General features: G+C 38.4%; 1 protein-coding gene across 1 annotated transcript in view; it reads left to right on the forward strand.

Moving 5' to 3' along the window:
* ZNRF2 (zinc and ring finger 2) overlaps nt 1–22,448 on the forward strand; it is a 61,192-nt gene that overhangs the window by 21,486 nt on the left and 17,258 nt on the right. Inside the window, exon 2 of the mRNA XM_072853883.1 lies at nt 11,317–11,412. Coding sequence (XP_072709984.1) covers nt 11,317–11,412 — 96 coding nt within the window. The remainder of the gene's footprint in view (nt 1–11,316; nt 11,413–22,448) is intronic.

Here is a 22,448-nt window from a genome sequence, read left to right on the forward strand (position 1 = left end):
AGCAAGAATTACATTGCTGACTTAGTTGCTGTGGTAAGAATGATGTGGCACATCATTTGAAAGTTTGGTTTGTGATTTATGGATGTTCTGTAAGGTTTTGCAGAATATGGTATGGGTGCTATGCACTCTCTCTTAGTAGAGGTAAAAGATGCTAAATGCAGATGAACCTGTCATGATTCATATGTTTAGAGCATGTAAGTCAATAACTTGATTTTCTTCAGCTTTTACTGACAAGTGTTAAGAAAACTTGGTTGGGGGGTTATTTCTTTATGGGTTCAGTTCTATCTTTTTCTGAACTAATTGTGCATCTTCTTTACTATTCCTCTTATTAGGCATTTTGCATGCTTTCTTCACTATGGTACATCCCCAAACGTTATTAAAAGGTTCTGTCTTAGAAATAGCAAAACTTTTGCATTACTTTTGCAAAACTTTTGCATTATAATACATAAATGTGTATCATTAAAACTTAAACTGTTCTCATATTTTATAAAAATTTGTACATAATTTATGTTAAACACTTAAATTTTGTTAATACTGAAGGATTTAATGATCTAATTCCAGTATACACCTTTCTGAAATTATGTGTTTTGTAACCCTTGGTCTTCTCCCCATTTTGTAACATTCTCTTTAATTATTCTGTTATGTCTGGCTTCTTATGAACCTACATCCTAGTTTCTGCAATAGTCCATACACTAAGGTAAATATTTTCCAAGTTGGAAGAACAGAGGGGTCAATGCAGAGTGAAATTCTTAGTTGAATTTTCCATTTAAAAACAAAAGGCTGCTTTATGATAAGCAGAGATGTCAGTACTTTAAAAACGTTATTCCTTAAACAAAATTCCTTTGTGCTGAGGTTGAATGATATTTTTCAGCCCCGACTTTTCTGCTAAGCTCAGTCTTTATTCATAAGTCATTCCTTTACTCTGGGGAAAAAAAACCCAAATGAAAACAAAACCAAAACCACAAACCCAAATAAATAAACAAACAACCATACTTGCTCTACTCTCACCAGTTTCAAGTGAATGAAAGTAAATTAGTCCATAGGTTAGATGTTTCCCTGCAGATTTTGGTTCCCTGCAAGAAATTGGTGCCCTCTGTGGAGGACTGCTATTTTAAGAGCTAAAGAGGAAAATATAGAGCATAATAATGCAGGAAAGTCTGCTGTTGTGCTTAGGTAATAAAAACTCTTGTATGTGTGATTTAAAAAAATGAGATGAAAAGCACAAGAAAACAAGCATACTTTGCAACATTTATCCCTGACTTTCTTGAAACTGTACTTTCAATAGGTATAATTTTTCTGTTACACTGAATGATGAATGTAATTATAACTACTTTTGATACATAATTTAATGTTGCTGTTGAAAAATGAAACATTGTTATGTTTAGAATTAATATTTAAACTCCTGAGAACATCCTACATAGTAATTTAACTTCTTATTTACCTGTATTCCTCCCAGTTGTAATCTTTAATATTTTGTGCTCTGACTTTTTTGTCATTGATTGGTTTTCCCCTTTTTTCTTTGTCACTGCTACCTCTATTTCTGCAGGAACAAGTAGGTTATTGGTAAGTATTTCAACTAAATCAGACTTTACAAAGTTTTGCCTTAGTGAGGACTTTTTTTTTTTTACCCTCACCCTGGTAAAAACTTTGTAGACAACAGACCAATTGTCTGTAAATGCTGTGCTTTCTCAGGTCTCCATTATCGCCTTGTTTGTGTAGCAGAGTAATAGTTTTCAGATTCTCCGAGAGACTTTGTCTTCTGCATGCTTTCAAGCAGCATCACTATCTGTGCTGTCTTCTGAGATGCTGCCTTCTCCTGGGGCTTGCTCCTTTGTTCCTGTCTGCTGCGTTTCAAGTGCAGTGTTTACTTTGTCTCTCCCATTTCTTTTTTTCATAAGACCTCGTGTGCATTTTGGCCAGTTTGCTCAGAAGACTTCTCTGCGTCTGACAAGATGCTCTGTTTCACGTGTTCAGTTTAGTCATCCTTGTCAACCATTATTCAGCCGTTTTCACTCATACCTCTTCCCTTTTAGCTATCATTAAATATATTCTCAGCATGGTATAGCCACCCTCTCCTCTCTTATTATGCTTCATGTGATTTTAATCAGATTTGTTGCATTGTACAGTACAAGTTTTCAAGATATTGACGTCTGTGCATTTTTAAAAAGTAGGACTTCATTCTTCTGATCTTTGAGCAACTCTTCCTATACTTCCTTTGTGATGTGATTTCTAATGGAAACTTCTTTAACCCTAATATGTTTTTGAAAGTAGTGACTTTATTGACAGTGTGAAGAAGGGAAGGGGGGGTGTAGACAAACTGGTTCCCTGTACTTAAAAATATGTAGTTGTCTCGCCAAATTGCTCGGTAACTCCAGAAGAGCCTACTTCTGACAGTAGAACGCTGTTATCCTGTCTGTCTTCCCCAACTTTCATTGTGAAGTGATGAGTGGAAAGACCTTTTTCAGGTGTTTGAAGAAAATATTGCCCCAGGCAATGAGAGAAAATTGAGGGAGTAGGAAAATTAAGGAAGAAAGAAAAAAAATAAACTTACAGGTTCAGGAGAGACTAGGAATGAGAGAGAAGAATTCTTCCTCCTTGAACTGTGATAGGTGAGTTAAGAAGAAAAAAGCAATGGGAATATGTAATATCTCTAAAGTAAGAGTTTTAAGGCATTTCATTTGCATAATTTTCAGATCCCCAAGCTGACTTGCAGTGAGTTATTTGTCATCATCTGGTAATGCAAGAACTAAGCTTGTTTGACAGGTTAATCTTGCCTGCGGTGTGTAAATAAAATACATTTGTGCCCCAAACCATTGACCGTGCTTTCTGGCTACTTGTATTTTGAGTAAGGTAGCTGACTGGGCTCCAAAATGTGTCCAACCTGGCTTAACTGCATATTCAGACAACTTTGTTGTCCTCCACACAGCTCCACAAGATTTCTCCGAAGTGGCAAGAGCCCCACTTGTGTACAGAAGCCTCTGAAATGGTGATAGGGCTAGTTTCTTCCCATACTACTGGTGTTACCCTGCCATTGTGGCTAGAAGGGGACTTTGCTCTTATCTCTGCTTGCCAGAGATCTGACGCTGAATAGATGTGAGAGAGAGGAAAAGTTTCTTTCCTTTGTTGCCCTTGATTCAGATTTTGGAAGGGAGTCATCACACCTATGTGAAACAGAGGGAGAAGGTGTGTCCCCTTGGGTTGTCTCCCCTGCTCCCCTCCCTTGGGAAAGATGCTATGCAAATTAACGGTATTCTGGGGAATAAGTTGATAAGTGGAGTTTCTGGTCACTAGTTGAAAATATACTTCTCAAATGTAGTAAGCTAAAATTGTCTGGATTTAGGGTGTGGGTGGAGCCTTTTTTGCATGAAAACGGAGGCTTGCTCTTACCTTTAAATCTACCAAATGCAACTCCCAACATAAGTTTATATTCACACTTGTCTGTCTTCAGCTGCTTCTGTTCCATTGAGAACATTGTGGTATGGATCTGTGCTAGGGGGGTGACATGTCTGAAATGCAGTTAATAAAGTAGTAAGTTAAAGACTGAATGAATAGCTTACAAGTCACTTTAAAAACTGTTCTTGTTGTGCTTGTCAACTTGAAAGTGCAAAAACTCTAGGAGTTTGCATGAAGGAGACTTGAGCAGTCTCTCATCTACCTTGACTACAGGTCCCTATGGATGATGGGATGGTGGGGTAGCACTCACCCACAAACACAGGTGGAGCTAAGAAGGTCTTTCCTCCTCCCTTTGGGTGCTTGCATAATCTAAAATGTCACTCTTAAAAAGCTGTTCCTCTAATAACAGCTGTTCTTATTTTTATATTAAGAGGTGAAATCAATCTTTCCACAGGTCTTTCCCACCTGTAATTTCATCTTCTGGTTTGCAAGATATTTTAGCATGGGGCTTTTTTTCTCTCTTTTAATGGCTGTATTTATTATTCTTCAGTTTCTAAAAATGTGCAGCTGCCAGTTATAATCATCATCACATGTTACTTTTACATTGGTATTAGACACCTGAAGTTGTGCAGTTGTTAAAGGCTTTATTTATGAATAAGGAAATGTGTCTTGTTCAGTTTCTCGTCTTCATTCTGTACTACGTTATTTTTCAGTGGTTGCTACTGAAGATCTCACTTTCCCAGTTACCAAGATGAAGGGAGCTAAAGAAGTTATGTAGTAAGATTTTTGTCTTTCCTAAGTTTTTACTTAGGAGATGAAGTATTATCCAAACATATCTTCTCTAATTATTCCATGGGCCCCTTAACTAAAATAAGTTTCAGGTGTGTTTTTATTCACCATTTTATATATCCCCCCTTTCCCCTTGAGTACTGTGGGAGCTTTAAATAGGAAAATACAAGAGAAAATCCCTTGTTTCCCTCAAGGAATTCACAAGTGTGTTTATTTCAGTTTTATGGCACAAAAGTGAGGAAGAAAACCCCTCTAGATTATGAGCGCAAAATCAGTAAGTGCTGAGAAGAAATTATTTGTGCTTATCCTTGTTCATTTTTCTAGAAAAGACAGAGTTTGTATTGTGTTCCTTATTTCTATTTGACTTCCTATTCTCTCTCAAATTGAGGGGAGTATTTCTTTATTTCTTTTCATCTCCAGAAGTCTTTCCAGATGGTGCTGTGTTTTCCCAGCTTAGGCTGTTAACAGCATAAGGAACAATGGAAACTAGAGAACTAGATGTATCTTTTTACTGACACAATTTCTCCCTTAATAAAAAAACGTATGTACATAAAATGGCAAACTTTCTCTGAGTAGCCACTTGTATTGGGAGCTACAGCACCTAGAAATTCTCCTGTAGAGGGTTCCCTGGGAATTAGTAATGCTCTTTTTTCTTTTACCTTCTAACTTAAAGACACTTTAAAAATGTCAGTTCTCTGTTCTTGAATTTATTGTGAAACAATCTTCATATTCTCTTTGGTAAGGGTAAAGTTGCCCGGTAAGATGTTAGCTGTGTTAAAGAAATATGCTTTCATGTACAAAGCTTCATGGTTTTGAGCTTAAGGAATTACTTGTTTTGTCTTTCCATTTCAGCTGTCTGAGGAGAAGAGAAGAGAGAATTCTGTGGCTACATAACTCTGATAGACCATGTAGTCTTTACTGGAGCTTTTTTTTTTTATTCTTTAAGTTTTACAAATTAGTTTACAGAAGAAGGGAAGATTTACAGAACAGAATCTGAATTATTTCCAGCTATTTTTCTGCTGTTCTTACAATCTCACTTCATAGTCCTCCACACAGTTGAATATAAAAGGAAGAAGTGGAAGAAGTAGAGGCATTACACTTTGACTTCAATAAAATGTGTATGCTATTCTGCTTTATATTCTCATTAGCAAACTCGAGAATATGGCCTAGGTGAAAAAGTAGGTGGATGCTGAAATAGTTGGAACAAAAGTCCTGTAGCTGCTGTAGGAGAGCAATTCAAATCAAGTATCACAGTGGTCTACTTTGGGTCCGTTTTCAGACATCTTTTTTGGAGGGTGCGCACTTTAAAAAAGGAAATATAATGCCAAACTTGTAAGATCTGAAAGCGCTATGGAGGAGAAAATGAAAGTTCATAATTGTTTTTAACATGTTAGAAAAGTGTTCATAATTGATTAAAAAAGACAAATGAGAATTACTAAATGGGAGGAGAAATAAAAGATACCACTAAAAAAATGGGACCTGGCTAGTAACAGTTCTGCTGAAGATTTAGGGACTGTTATGGGTCATGGGAGGGGTGAGCCAATAATCTGTTGGCTTGTTTAAAATGTACATGTACATACCTATATACACACACATAAAAGAGATACCTCTATGTATAGATAGATCTATATATAGATATTCAACACCTAGTGTAACAGAACAATGTGATAGGTAACTTAATTTCTGCTTAGGACTTGTGAAGTCTTAGCCCGAAAGCTCTGCCCAGTTCTTGGCAATGCAATGTGTTAAGGTTGGAGAGAGTCCAGAGGACAGCAATAGGAATAAAAGGTTTAGGCATCAGGGCCTGTGAGGAAAGACTAGAGTAACTCAGTTTTTTTCAGGCTAGGGGAAAAAGATGAAGGGCACGCATTTTCCAGTGTGAACATGGTTTTTTTTATACTGAGGACAGTTACTGACTTTTTCCATGTCTACTGAACACATAAGAAGTAATCAACCTTTTTTGTAAGTGAAGACTGCCAGATTAGAGATAACCGAAGATTTTTCTAACTCCCTAGGAATAGCTGATCAGCATTGTAGGTTGTCTAGGATGTCTGTAAAATCTTTCACTAGTTGATTTTTAAGGACAGATTAAATCCTCTAAGTACGTTTAACCCAGTTTCCCAGTATGGGATAGACTCGGTGACCTCTTGAGGTCCTTTCTAACATGTTTCTCTGATTATGTGAGGTCTTTTCTATTTATTGGGGGGAGGGGACTATTTGTGTTGTTTTGTTTTAGCATCGTTATACAGGCTTTACTTGTGTGACAGTAATCTTGCATACCACCCTCATACCATCCTATTTACTGGATGCTGCACTTCCAGATTGTCTATACTTATTTTTCTAAGTACCGAAGAACAAGTACAAGTACGTAAGTAACATTTTTCAGGCTTCTTAGTGTCAAATACATTTTAGAAAAGTATGTGTATGCACGGATTTCTCTTTTCTTATGACTTCTTTAAATGTAAGCCAAGATGGATTTATCCATCTTATTTGAAAACACAAGGATACAAAAACTTAAAATACTATTATGTTGCATTCTTACTTTAAAAGAACAGCTGGTCTCATTATACTTTTAGTTTGGTTTTGGCAATGTTCCGGTTGAGCTGTTTTCTGCTGAAAGGTTACTCTGATCAGGCTGATGCAGTATTTTGTGTTGGTGCAGGTTTTATTCATGGTTATTTCTTGCTACAACTGTTTAATATTGACCAAAAGGATCATCCATTCTTCTGTGCAAGTCTAATACCGCTTTAATGTGTTTTCTTTATGTGCAATTCTGTGACACTCTGCACTGTATTGTCTGGAAGCTCTTCGCTCTTTTTTTTTCTTTTTTTTCCCACCACAAAGTAGATATTCCAGAATGAGTGCCAGCATGATTTTGCAAAAATTAGAGGTCCAGGAGTTTGTTATTTGTTGGATGTTTTTTGTTTGCTTCGCTATGCACTGAACTGCAAGTTAAACAGTCTGATGTTTGCAAAGCAAGGCAAACACAGTAAGATATCAGTAAGAGGTTGAAATTGGTATGAATAGAGTGAGTGACCACCCATTGACCTGTCCCTGTGGATTGTTTCCAAGCCTGCCAGAGATGAAAGTTATGAGTTTGGTAGATGGATGTGAGAGAAGATGGGATTTCTTGGCTAACTGGAGGTTCATTTGCAAAACACAGCAGAGTCTGAAGAAAGTGATACATTCAAAAGAGAATGAGAGAGAGAATTCACCTCTGAATATTTAAGTCCTACTACTTACACAGGCTTAATTATTTCAAACTTTTTGTGCCATCTTGGGATTTCCTAGTCACTGTACTGGAACCTTCTGTTCCGTCTCTCTTTTCTTGTAATTGTACTTTTTTCCAGGATTATGGTTTCAAGTAATGTGTTACTTTCAGTATTGTAGTCAGGGTTGTGAAACTAGATGATGGGAGCTTCTAAGAATTTGTCTCCCTGCCTCTTAAGCATGCAGTTGTAGAAGTCAGCTAGAGGCGTGTGCTGGCTCAGTTTTGGTGCTCAGTTCTTTCCTGCTGTACAGAAAGAGAATGGGGTGAGAGGTGGTTCTTCCCCTGACTTAAGTTGTATCACAGGCAATGTCCTCTCTACTATGGGAGAAGGAAGGACAGCTTTGCAGTGATATGCTGACAGACAGTGACGACCCTAATACAAAGGTGATAGATCCTCATCCAAGATGAGGATAAGGGATGCTGTGAAACCAACACCTTCGTAAGAGCTGGATTTTTACCTAGAACCATACGTTCTCTATTGCGCTTTCCTTGTAAAGAGAGTGAGAAAGTAGTTAATTGAGTTTCACAGTTTTTAGAGGACACTTCACGTGATGCCACCTCATCTGATGAGTACTTCCACTTTGTTGTCCAAATGTCTGTGAATGCATTGTTTATCTGCAAAACTCAGTAAAACAAGTCATGTAGAGAGCAAGTTATTTTTGACCTGTTGCTGATTGTTAAAGTCATGTGAAACTTTCTTCAAGTTATCAGAATTGTTCCTTGAGACTGATGGTAAAAACAAACATAAGCTATAAATGTTGTTAGCCTGCTGGGCAGTGGTACAATAGAGTCTTTGTTCTTACGGAGTACTTAATTGTAAACTGGGTCATGAAACTATTGCCTTCTGATTTGAGGAAAGGTAGGAAAACACCAGCTTTTTTTAAGGACGTTTAACTGGCTTGTGGACAGTGTTGATTGTTCACTTATTTACATTTTTCAAATACAGTTAAAAATAAAGTAAATATTGTGTCTACAGTCAAAATAATTTGTTCTTTGGGGTTACTCAAGGAGTTGGAAATGGTAATTTCCTTCACACAAAATGTACACTGTGCATCTCTCGGGGAAGATGGCAAAATCCAGGAGCTGGTTATTGCAGCAGGAGGTTCTGAATGAATGAGAAGTCGGATTTCACTTGTATTTGAAAAATGTTTCAGCAAGCGTTGCAAGCTCAAGGCTCTCTTTCTGCTGTTACGCTAGTCTCTGGCATGCAGCTGATGCTGGTCACTGGAAAAACATCTTTTCCACAGATACCTTTACCACTGGCAACTAAGTTGGTCCACAAGGCTTAGTTAAGTGTGATGTCCTCTACTTCTTGGGTTCTTCAGTGTACTGTTCTGCACACTGAGTACAGCTACAGCAGTCAGATATCCCAGACTTACTGTGTCAGGAGGATATTTGTAGTTGTTTAACTACTACCTTCAGTTCCCCCTTGACACTGGACAAGCCACAAGATACTGTATTGTTAAAATACTTACTTTATTGCTAGAATGCAGACTGTTTACTAGGCTTAGGGGCAGGTACATGGTAGTATAAGCACATTCAGCTGAATACTCTAGGTGGATAACCAGAAACATTTTTCACAGCTGTCTATCTTTAAGCATGGTTTTAAGTGAAAGGGTTGTTGTTATTATAATCATCATCATTATTATTCACCCAAACTCTCCCTACTGTTTTATTTGGATTTAAGTATTCCCTCCAAGCATTCCTGGGATATGTACCTTCTTAATAACACTGTTAACTTTAGCAATGGTTCTAAAGACCTATTGATGGGTTTCCCTGCCCCCTGTCACTCCCAGTTAGACCTGCTGATGACCCTAGGGAATAAGCTAGAAGGGTTCTGTCCAGAAAGCAGAGGGAACCTGTTAATGACTGTCGCGGTGCTTAACTAGCCATGAACATAAATGTTAACTTGCTGTAATGCAAACACTCCCTTCTGGCACAGCAGGACTCAGTCTGCAGTGTATAAGGAAGTTAACATGCTTTTTCACATTGAAATATGTTGTCAGTTATGGCTTATAGAAGCATATAAATGAGAATAATGCATGGGTCTTAGTAGGTTTTGACTAGACTTAGAGTAATCAGCTGCATTAGGCTGATAAAGGTTGAGAGAAAATTTACCCCCCCATCACTTTTTGAAGAAAACCGTAACAAAACAGTTATGGGTGGGTTTGGGTGTTGGGAGGACTGAGATACTAATTTTGATTTTAGTCATGTTGAGATGCAGCCTGGGGGAGGGAGGCTACACAGTGGCTGAAGGGTCACTGACAAAGCTTTCTACAAGTAAATTAATCCTTTCAACTTGTTTTTTCCGAAATATGGGTTTGGCTGTTGTATGCTTATTAACCTGTGGTTGTAACTGTTGTTTGTAAAGATGTGGGTTGGGGGAGAAGGATTAAAAATAAGGAGAGAAGAGCAATATTTAAACTGAAGTGTAAGATTGACACAAGAAGAAATAGATATGAACTGCTTATGACTAAAATGGGAAGAATCATAACTGTACTTGATATCAGGAAGTGGTTTACAGTACATGTTCAGCTGCTGCTCAGAGTTCCTCATGGGTGTTACCAGTTATCTCCTTTGACTTGCTTCCTATTAGCTGCACTAAAGAGATAAAAATCATTGTATTGATAAATGAAGTGCATTACTTCTATCAAGTGCTAATGCTTCAGGTTAGTTGCTTGATCTACATCTGGATAATGATTAACAGTAAAGATCAAAATTCTCAGGCATCAGTAACTTGAAAGTGCAGCATCAAGTTGCTTGTCATCCTTGACTGACTCAGTTCATTGTGGACTCCCAAGGTTGGAAGTACAAAAGCAAGGGGCAACAAACTAGAACATGTGGGAACAGGTGCAGATGTGGATGTTGGTGGAAGGTGCAGTGGCCATTATACATGCCTGCATCATTACTTTTCAGCAGCATCAAAGAAGTTTCTCTTTTGCAGTGAGCATGGATTTAGATATTTTTACTGTATGTTGTCCCATAGGTATACTCCTTAACAGCTGTTACGCATCAAGATCCCTGTTGGTGGCTCTCACTTGTGTGTTAATTATTCAGCAGATCAAAATCAGTCAGACTTCTCTCAGACTTTTCTGTGGACCGTAAAACTTGTCCAACCAATCTTGTCCTTTAACTGGAAGACTGCTGTCTTTGGTAATGACATAAATTAAAATATTAAGCAGTGTTGTCATGGACTATTATGCAGTTGCATCACAATCCAGACTGTCTTAATTATTCTTTACCCCATACTGCCTCAGGCTGTGACCTCACAAGCTAAACAAGGTCATGCTTGGCTAGGATGAGGAAAGTCAAACAAATTCAGCGCTACAGGAAATATTAGTGATTCAGTAGGTGAGGTGACACCCCTGAGTTAATGTTTTCCCTGTGCCCCAGACTGGTAAAAGATGCTGCAGCTTGCATGATAAGATATAAAACTGAGATCCTTTGTTAAAGTTTCAATGCTATTCCTGGTAAAAGCGCAGATGTTAATTCAGGGCCCCTGCCCGAGTTCAGATTTTAATGGCTATGTTCTCTATACATTTCTAATTTCTGTTTTAGTAGAGTCACATTATCTTCTTGGACTTGTCTTAAACTGTTCTTGGAGCTGTTGGGAAACTTTGCGTTCCAGAGGTGGTGACATGTTCACAATTGGCAACAGATCAATTTGCAGAAACAATGGTCCATTTTGAGATCTTTTGAAATCAAGGGAATTATATTCATGTAAGAAATGTCAGGTCAAAACTGAAAAGCTGCCAGATTTTTTTTTTTATCTTCTAATGTGTGCAGAATAGTTTTTTGGCTTGAATATACATATTTGCAACATGGTCGAATGTATTCATGCTTACATATTTTATTTTCCATAGGATTCAAGTGCCCTGTATGTTCAAAATTTGTATCTTCCGATGAAATGGATTTACATCTTGTGATGTGTTTGACAAAACCAAGGATAACCTACAATGGTAAGAAAGAAGTAAGCTGATAATTATTTATTAATTTTAAACATTAGAGTGATAATAATTCTTTATTTAATAAGATACTCTGGTAACTAATTCAGTGGATTCAGAAATGGTGTATGTTTTTTTGCTTGTTTATTTTTTCAAAATAATTCCTAAGAACTTGGTATTTTTTTTATACCGCCTCCCAATATAATTTACACTGTTGACTTGTTCTACAAATATAAAGTTATTCTTATTTGAGTGTGTGTATTCCGTGTTTTTGGCCACAAGATCAGATATTGGTCAGTGTCCATTTAGTGCCCCCTTGAGATACGTGTAGTTTAAACGTCCTCTCATCTAATGACATCAAGTAGTGAGGTAGGTCAATCAAGTCTCCTTCTGGGGACATTATTAAGGACTGTTACTTGATGCACTGTGCATTTGCACCTTATTCAAGAAAATTATCCTTTCTTGAAGGAGCTAAAGAACTTTATCCTTCTTCAGCTGATTGCGTATGTGATACTTCATATGGACTGGTAGATATGTATGTCTCACCTTCATTTTTTTGTGGGTTTAGTGAGACTTTTGCCAACGTCAAATGAATCGCCAGTTGTAGGTCTATTTTTTCCCCATACCAATAAGCTCTCCTTCTAGGCAACCTTTGATGCAAGGCAAACACTTTTGCCACTGTTAGGATCAAACCTTTCTATCACCATGGCTTAGACTGACACTCAGTTCTATGGCAAGCATACAAAAAGGTTTCAGAGAAGCAGGAATTAGAAAATCTTACTGAGATCTTAGTGCCTACTTTGGCAGAGCTGTCCTACCATCAGGAAATCTTACAGCACCTCCTGAATGGGCTTATTGCTCACCAGTCATCAGATGCGGAATATGTGAGAACAGAATGCGATTAGAAAGAAATTGTAGAGGAGAGGAAGCCGATTCTTTTTGGAGGTGCGGAGCAAAAAGTTGAGAGTCAGTGGTCACAAGTTGCATCAGGGAAAAATCTTATTCAATGTAAGGTAGAAATGCTGCATAATGAGGGTGGTCAAACACAGTAGCATGCACCTGAAGAGGCTGTGCAACCTCCATCCTTGGAGAAGATCAGAAATTGACTGAAGGCCCTGGGCAACTGAGTCTGACTTGGTCCTGCTTTGAGTGAGGGGCTGGACTGGAAGACCTCCACAGGTCCCCTCCAACATAAGTTAGTTATTGTATAAATAACCTGCAGTGTTATAGGCTCTTTGACCCTCCTGACACCCTTGCTGTTATGGTATCCTACACTGGATATTTTTTTTTAATTGGAACAAGTCTTGAAGGGTGGTTGGGCCCACCTTATTCTTTGTCTGGACAGCAATAATGCTTGGCCTTAATTGCAAAAATAATTTGAAATAATATACTTACAGTTGTGAAACCCATTTCAAAGCACAGCACTCAGAAAAAGTTTTTTTTTTTTCTCCTGGTGTTGCCACATATATATTTCAGAAGGTTGACTTCATCTAAGAGAGGGGGCTTTGTTTCTCTTTGTTTCTCTTTGTTTTGCCCTTTGTAAATTAGGACTAAGCATTTTCCAAGATAAGTTGTTAGCAATCTGTGTACTGAGGGATGTTGAACACCAGGTAGAAGCAGGCTAGTCGCCCCAGTCAGGGAGGGATAATGCACTTGGGATCAGTTAGGGCAGAGCAGGAGGAGGCAAGCTGGCAGAGAGCAAGCCCTGGCAGTAATCCAACTGCTGGGATGTCCACAAGCTATGAGTTGACTGACTGAAATCCTTTGCCCCTGCTGCTCCCTACATGTACCTATGAGCACACTCAGCTGACTTAACTTTTTTCAAAGAAGCAGCAATTACATAACATAACCTCTCAGTATTGTTTGTGATGTTCATGTGTATCACAACAGTGCCATATTCAACCTCTTCTTTTTTTTTTCCTTTTCTTTTTTTTCTCCCTGCACTGTTTCTCTCAGCTGGCACACTGCTGGTTGGAACTCCTTTGGGCCATCTTGTTACCTTTGCGCAGTCTGTTAAGTCAACAAACTTCCATATAAAGGAGCAGAAGTAAAACCTGTGAGTGGCACCTGAAGCCACTCTCTGGATAATCTGCAACACGACAAAAGCAGTTGTGGACAATGCAGTATGAGTTATTACCAGCAACATGTCATTTCTCTATTTAGGAGTGTGTCTGCTGTATAGAGAGCCTCAGAAATTCATTCTAGGAAATGGTTATTTAAGCTTGAAAGGAGAAAACTACTAAATTACATAGGCTGGTTTGAGAGAGACACTTAGAAGTATGGTCTCATTCTCATAAACACTTAATAGAAGTGTGCATTGATCCTTGTAACTCCAGTTGGTTAGCTCCTGGAGTCGTGGACTAAATCTTAAATTATAGCCTATAGCTGGTTATTTAAATTACTGCAGCACAAAGAAATTGAGGATATGGCTTCAGAGTTGTGCAGTGCTCAGTTGTTACTTTGTGGTATGATTGTGATCCCTTTAATAAGGCTAATGAAAGAGAATTAACTAGCAGATTGGTAACTTAATGCTGCCATGATTACAGACCCAGAATTGCATATGAAAGTCTATATGCATGCTTTTTTTTTTTTCTTGCATATTTTGCTGTTTGCCATGATGAGGAGATCAGTGATGGATCTGCCTTTCTGTCATAAGCCATAAGAAGGGCATCTCAAGTTTTGCTAGAGAGAAGAAAAAATGCTGCTATCAACTTTTGATACCTTATTCCAAAATGGAAGGCATCTCTTTATGCTTTACTTTCTCATTGTTATCTTGACCTTATGCCTACTTGACCTAGAGCCAAGTAGGCATCATTTGCTTGTGTTGGTCACTGGTGGTTTCCCAGTCCTATTGCCACTAACAGGAAAAATAACTTTTTTTTTCCTTTTTTTTTCTCACCTCCTTTTCTCTCTGAATTTTGTGTTGCAAGTAGTTGAAGGGAGCCATAGACTTTGCAAGTGGTGAGATGTTTAAAAATTGAGCAGTTGGATTGAACTGTGCTTATGTCTAGTTCTGTTCTAGATGTGTTTCCTCATGATACTGTAAATGTATTAGTTGTTCTTTCTAAGAAACAACAGGGATCAAATTGTATGTATTTTGTCATTATGAGAAGACAAACCTTTCTTTTTAAATGTGAGTCTGAGACATACAGTCTTCCCCAGAAAAATGTTATAAGACTGCTTAGATGTGATTTTAAGGTTAAAAAAATTGAGTCCTCCCAGCCAATCTCTTAATGGCTTTCTGAGCTACCTTTGTGCATTGCATTTGTCAGTAGGGGAGGGTCAGTGAACTTCAAACTCTGACAGCTGTCTGATTTACACGTGTTTTCTGAAAGAGAGTGGTCACAAATTTGTCCCAGTTCTATGCTGGAAGTTGTGTTGATTTTCATATAAATAAATCAGTACATGTTATTAGCCTTATTCTTTCAAAATCATATGACTTGCCTGCAACAGAGATCTCATTGCTTACTCAATTTGGCATGTAAAAAGAGCTCTTTCTTTTTTCTGTGGAACTTTGTTCCAAGTATCTCTTAAACTACTTGTGGTGCTCATATGTGAAACAATATCTAGGCATTTTGATACAAAAGCTGGTTAAATGAATGGAATTGCACAAAAACATTGTGGTGTTTGGTGTTACTGTCTTAAATAGCCTTGCTTTTTTTAGCAATTAAAAACTCATAATACTGTTACTTGCTGAGTTGCTGAGAAGCCAGAGTGTGTCCCATGCACTGGTTAGCCACGGGTTGCCACAAGCCAGTTTTATGAAGAAAGTGGGTTACTTGCTAGTTGACAGATTTTTTGAAAACCACTGCTAAAATATTATATAGCCATACCTATTCCTTTGAGCTTCTCCAGAGTGTTAAATGAGGCCCCTTGCACCATCTCGTTCAAGTTTGCAGGGAGCCCGCTCAGGGGTTACTCTGCACAAGATGTTGCTTACAAGGTAGCCCTGTGTTTTGGTCAGGCAGGGGCGTTTGCTTGAGTAACACCCAGTCCTTTGGAAGCAATTTGCCTTTAACTCCTTGCTGATGATTAGACCTATTTGGTGAAGTTTAGGTCTTGAATATAATAATTGTTCATTTTGTGTTGTCCAGTATTGATGCTTTTTTTTCACTGGAAGGTGTGTTAGAAAAATTGAGGAGACAGGAGAGACTCATGTCATTAGGGGTACTAGTTTTAGATGCTTTGCAACAAATGCAACCAATTCCTCTTGAAGAAACCTTGCAGTTGGTTCTGAAGTAATTCTGTTTTTCATTTTAAAATTCCTTTGTTTGTTTCTCAGAACACTTTGTAAGACTAATTATTATTATTATTATTATTATTATTATTATTATTATTATTATTATTATTATTATTAAAGGGCCCCTCAGAGAGCAGGGACTAGCAGCCTGGCACCTGGCCAGATGGGGAAGCCAGTGACCCTGGAGAGCTGGGGAGAGCCAGTCAGTTCACTAGACTGGTTGGCTGGCTTGGTGAGCTGGCCTGTCCTCTTTCAAAAGTTTTGACTGAATTAGCACATTCCTGTGGAATATTTTGGGTTTCATCAAGTCAGCACTTTGTGTTGGAACGCTGTTCTACTGGAAACTTTCTACGCCTGTCTCCTTAAAGCCGCTTGCTCAGAGGTGGTGCTGCTTTCACTCAGACTGCTCTGCATTTAATTCGGATACAGCAAGTGGGTCTGATTATTGGCCAACATATTTACTGAGGTTCATTTTAAGGGGAAAAGTTTTTGTTAGTGTAATTTCAGAGAGGGAGTGTTGAGACATCCAGTGCATGAGCCGCAGGAGGTTTTTTTCCTTACTCAAGGTACCTACTTAGCAATTATTCTTTTTGAATTACAATAAGGGAATTACAATAAGGAAAATTTACAATAAGGGAATGCACCAAAAAAGAGCAGGGGATCAAACATCACAGATAGCAGGGATTACATGTATGATTTTATATTTAAAGTTTATCCAGCTCTGTTTTGAATGGAGGATTAGTACGTGGAAAGACTGGTACAGGCAGAATATTGAAAATTAAGGTAGGGGTACTGGAAGGAAAACATGAGTGAAACTCGATGTACTCTCCCTGTCCAGCAACCTACTCTGTCTTCTGGGGTGTTCGAATCCAATGCCATGCACAGCTAGACAAATACTCCCGTGCCATCTAACCGAATTCAAAGTGATGTGGGCCACAACAGTGCAACTAATTTAGATTAGCAAGGATGCAAAGCAGGGTTTTGTCATGAGGATTTAAATACACTGTTTATTCTAAATCAGTTCGAGGTGTTGGGTTAAGTTCTGTCTTGTGAGGAAAGAGAAATGCTGGTACTGCCACATGCTGAGGCCTGCATTTGAGTGAGTGTCAGAATCCTGAGCTGGAATCTGTGTAAGCCATAGTCCTGCTAGATGAGTTGTCAACATCTAAATGACAGCCATAATACATGCATTTCAATCAAAAGTAGAGACTTGAAGATTGGCATGAGTCACCTAAAGGACTAAATAAAAATATTTTGGAAACATTCTTTGTGAGTGGGAGTGACCTAATTTTTTCTCACACAAGTTACAAGCTGCTTTGATTGGTGGCTGTTTCAACATCTTTGGGGCAAGCTACTTTTGCCAGAACTTATTCAGTTTATATTGGTCAGTAGAAGGGAGGGAAAATAGCACACCTTAACTCAACATTTGGACCACCGAGATACGTGATTCTGGTAGTTCTGCCCGCTGCAGTGACTTGATTTCCTCGGTCACTTCTGTGCACAAAAAAAGGGAGAGTATTTTACTCAGCAGGGCTGATGCTGTCAACTGTTTTGACTGATGCACTCCAAACTTCAGTCTGGAACGAAAAGAATCACTAACCTCAAGTTCACTTCTCTGTCAGGGTTCCTGAGATCATAGTCTTGCAAAAGGCTAAGACCTTGCAAAAGGGCATCTTGCCAGTCTGCCTGGAAAAGCTTAAGCCTTCCTCTTTGTCCTCATCCTTTAATAGGCCTAGACTTTCAGCAAAGCAGTACAAAATGATACTAAGGCAAATTAGTTCTTTCATTCCATTTTATAAAATTCTCCATAGAATTTCTCAATTCTTCCATTTTTGGAGTTCAACAAGATTCTTGGCTAAAAGTTTCTAGCTTCTTGCTCTGCCCTTGGTGGTTCTGTGCTCTGTCCTCAGGAGTGCTGGGGAGGGAGAAAAGCATGCTTTATAAGGTAGTTCAACAGGACACATAAACAGACACTTACCCTGTGCTTGTAGTTAGAATAGTGACATTTACTCGTCTTGATCTTGTGTACTCATTAACATCGTCCAGAGTATGTAGGAGGTTCATTCAGTTTCCCTGATGCTTTAAAACTGTTTTCTTCAGTAGTTCTTGAAAATAATTAGAACTGTTGAACATCTGTTGAACTTTGAGATTTTGCTTAATGTAGTGACAGTAGAACATTACTATAGTAAATAAAATTTTCATCTCAGACATTTGCACAGCTGTTATTCTGTGAATTGGTATATCAGCTCAGACTTTTCATAGCTTGTCTTGCAAATCGTTGTTACAATTTTAAGGAGGAAAATTGTGTTTGAATAATTTGATTGAAATATATTGATTAATTTGTACTTCCTCCCTTTGGGAATTGTTAGTAACGTTTGAACAAGGAGGAAACTTTCACTGGTGTTCACCAGTGTACACCGTGGGTAGCTACTCGTCCAAACCAGACTGCCAAGAGGAACAGTGACAAACTCTAGCTCTTCCTCCCTTTTGTTCAGTAAAGCTGAATTTCCTTCCAACCATCCCATATCTCTCCTTCAACAGTTTTTGGTACCTCACGAAAGAGCATCGCTGCAAAAGCAGCCTGTTAAGTTCGTGTTTGTTGGGAGGGAGGTTGTTCGTTTTAAAGAGTAGTGCTGATAAATGTCACTAAATAAAACCACACTCAAGTTCACTGTGTACCTGCCTCCTAAAGGGGGTAGGACCTGCTTTGGTGACCCCATTTCAGCCTCAGTCAGTGAATGAATTGGGTCAGTCTGTGATAGCGTGGAGTTGCAGCAGTTTTAGAGGCTGCAGTCTCTTATCTTTCCTCCACACCCACAGTCAACCCTTTGCTATGGAGTCAAAAAAGTAAGCTGTGTATTTCTAATAGTATGGCTGTGAAGAAAGCTCCTGAAATGGGAGCATAGTGTAACTGAGAGGGAAGTGCTTTGAATGTTTGGAACAGCAGTTCCCAGAACTGCAGACTACCCCATTTATCTTGGTAAAATGTAATCTTGGAGGTTTAGTGGTGGTAGTTGAGGGATAAATATTGCTTATTATTTTACTCTTAATGTAAGAGAAAGGGAGGCATAGATTTGTGAAGAAGCTACGACAGCTCACTTTCATGGTCTAGTTCAGGGGTGCTCAATAGATTATGCTAAACTTTCTTGCTGTAGTGAAGTAAAGTTGACATGTTTGCATCCTGCTGAGGAGGACACACTTCAGAGATCACATCCATTCATATCTTAAACTTTTCTCTGATTCGTTGTGAATGGGACTGACTTTTTTAATGAACCTTTGGGGAGAAGGGTATTGGGTGGGTGATTCTCTGCATGCTTTCCCTTGAGCCAGGCCTAAATCTGCTAGACTGAACTTCCTGTGATGGAGCCATCACAAATCACTCCCGGCCAAAATAGCTGCAGTGTCACCTCATACTTACTTCAGTTCTTGAGACTGGGACAACAATTTTTTTCTTTTTTCTCAGTACATTGGAATCGCCTTTATATAAATGCATACATGTGCCACGGGAATATTTTATATGCAGCACTGGATAAATACAGTAATGCTTTTGACAGCTATAGAACAAGCCTGGTTGTTTCTGACAGAAATAGAGAAAATAGGATCATTCATGTGCTGAATAGCTCAAGTTGTTTCTTTTCCTTATAAGCTACTCCTAACCTCAGATACTGCTGTTGTCTTGCTTTGGTACTGACAGTGCTGCTAAAGGCAAATGACAATTCTTGTCCTAGAAAATTACAGATACACCTGTGAACCAGTGCCGCAAAGAACATCTGCGGGTGACGTGAGGAGTGATTCAGATTAGGTTAGAAGAGGACCCGATATATTGTGCTGTATGTCATTGTGTTTCTCTTACATAATGGCAGCGCAGTGCTGCATGCAGGAGAAAGCCAAGGGACAGCTTTGCTCACTCGGTAGCAAACGTTCGCTGTGCTGTGACTCTGCATCATGTGATGCAGGCAGACAGGAGCTACCTTCCATGTCTTACACTTAATCAGTCTTTAGCTTTGAGAGGTCATTCGGAGGATGTCATAAATCGTGTCTGTAACTGCTGCAGTCTTGTGACTGCTGGGAATTTAGCTTCAGGGGAAATAATGTTCCTAATTTTGTATGGTAATTCTGCAGTCTTTAAAGCTGATACCTCTAAAACCTTGAGATTTTACTCGTTTGTTAGCAGCAAACTGACTTATTTTTTGTAGTTGCTCTGTGGAAACAAAACCCTTGAAAATACACAGTTTTTCCTAATCTTAGAGAATAGGTTTCATTGGTTGGATTTTGAAATAAAACTACTTGAAATCTTTCGGTTTTTGAAAACAAATGCCAAACTACGTCTCACTGAGATTGAGTGATCTGTGTAGGAATTTCATGGTACTTCCTTCCCTAAATTCCTCACTGTTTTGCAGGAACTAGAACAGATTATTTGCAGATCAGGATTTTTTTCTAAAGAAATATAAAAGAGTAAGAGGTGATCCCTCTTGCTCAAAAACTACCCCAAGGGCAGGTCAATTGAAAGAATTGCCTGAAATGTCATTTGTAATTTATTTTTTTTCTTCAGATTAAAATCTTGCTTTAAAACCTGCTACCCTGTGATTGTTTAAATAGTCTTGTGCTTCTGAGTTGCAGACTCAACCCTTCAATGACAAAAGAAGTCAGCCCAGCTTTTGCAGGGGGTTTCAGTGGTAGAACAAGCCTAACTCTTGTGAAACAAGCTGGGTGAAAACACTTTTAATGTGATAGAGTACTCTCACATCTAAATTGGGGATTATTATCACTGCTTACACAGGAGAAAAAATTATCAGCTTTTAGTGATAATCAATTTTAGCATTTTTAACAAAATTCTGTGATTCTAGAACAGGTTGTAAATTGTCTATTGGCAGGGATTACATTGATTATATACTGACATAGGTACAAAATACTAGACTAGCCTGTTGTATCTTCCCTGGAGGAACCTCCTCGCTTTCCAAAGTTTGCGTAAGTCTCACGCAGCTACAGATTTGTTCAGCTGCAGAAATAACCTGAAGTTCTAACACACAGCTGAAACACAAAAAACTTCACTATTGTTAGATTTAGTGCTGAACTATATTAACAGTCATGAAATCTTGTTAAAGTTTCCTCATAAAAACCTCGGATAACTTCCATTTTAACCCTGCACTAATAGCTATCTGTAATTTAAAGCCATATCAAATGTTATTCATTTTGACCATATTCCTCATCCCCTCTTTTCTTGTGTGAAGTTTAGTTAGATAGTCTTCATGTATAACATTAGGTATTGGATAACCTTCATGAGCTAAGCAATAATGTAGTGTTCATTGATAATTTTTAGCCCATAAATAATGTTTATTTGTTTGGAATGAAGAGATGAGGGGAGGAATTGTTTGGTTAACACTTATCTTTTGTTTTTCTCCCCAGTTCCAAGGAAGTCTGTTTCAATCTATGGCTTTATTAGCTGAAATGCCTTGTTGTCATAATGGTGTCCAATAGTTTTGATAGCCTGTAGATTTAAAAAATGAGGAGGAAAATAAAACTTCAATATGGTTGTAGAAATATACTGTCAGATTATGTGCATAAAACTTTGAACAAATACTGGAGAATCATCTTTGGGGACTTTTTTGTAAACACATGTCCCATGTTAATCTTTTTGTATTATTATTTGTGACTGATCATTATTGCTGAATACTGTTGAAATTATGTGGGTGTCTTATTTTACTTAATTGCTAGGATCTAGAAATTAATGCTATTTGCTTTAAAATGTAAAGGAATGTTGTTTTGGGGTATTTTTTTTTTCTCTTGAAATTAAAGACCCATATGCTCAGTATCTTACTGGGATAGTAAAAACCTGTAGCTACCTGTTAGCACCAGAAATATCATGTATCTATCCTTGCTGGAATAAATTATAATACTGGATTATGGGTTAGTGTAGAGGAGAGAAATTGAGATAGCTTTGAAAACTCCAACTCAATATTTGACGTTATCGGAACTTTTTGCATTCAGACATGTTTTGCATTCCGTCTATATCGCAAGGATAATTGCATTTAAAATAGGAATAGCTTGTAAAAAGCAGTCTGTCTGCTGTGAACAGAAAAGACAGACAAGTAAACATGATGCAGTGATTTATATCCCTATCCTGTGTATGCACACTAACACCAGACATTCAATTTTAACTTGGAGAAGACTGATCTTGAGCCTGCTGGGAAAAGCACCCTGCAGGCCTAGCACCTGGCACTGGGGTTAATAAGCCAGACTTTGTGTACACTGAGTTTTGGCACCAGTGTTTTCATTGTGTGTTGCTCAGTAGTGCATCCTATCTTCCCTAAGAATAGCGTCTTGGTCAGACACACCTGTTTTTCTTCTCCTGTTTTGAGCTTAAGCTCATTGTTTCATCTTTCATGCCATCTTCCTTAGCGCTCCCTATGCAGTCATTTTGCATCAGATCAAACCAAACTCCTCTGCAAGCTTGCAAAGAAATGAGTCAGTTATTTGGCCAATGTTAAAAGACTGGAAGAAAGACTTGGCAAAACTCATTGTGCTCAGGGCACCTGTAGGAAGCCTGGAATAGGAACTTGAAAAAGGACAAAGTGAACAAAATGCTGAATCATCCTACATCCAGCTTGAAAACAAGTCACCATTAAAGTAACCCACGTTGCCCAGAGTAATAGACCAGCTAACTGCCTGTGAGCTTCCTCTGTTCCTTCCCTCTCTGCCTCTGCTCTTCAGGGACACTGTTTCCCTACCCTTTTCTTCCATGAAGGTTTCTAATGTGCCTGCTTCACCTACATTGTGTTAGATGAGAGTTGTCATAGATTTCATTAGGCCA

The sequence above is a fragment of the Ciconia boyciana genome, chromosome 2 (assembly GCF_034638445.1).
Source record: "Ciconia boyciana chromosome 2, ASM3463844v1, whole genome shotgun sequence".
Taxonomy (NCBI): Eukaryota; Metazoa; Chordata; class Aves; order Ciconiiformes; family Ciconiidae; genus Ciconia; species Ciconia boyciana.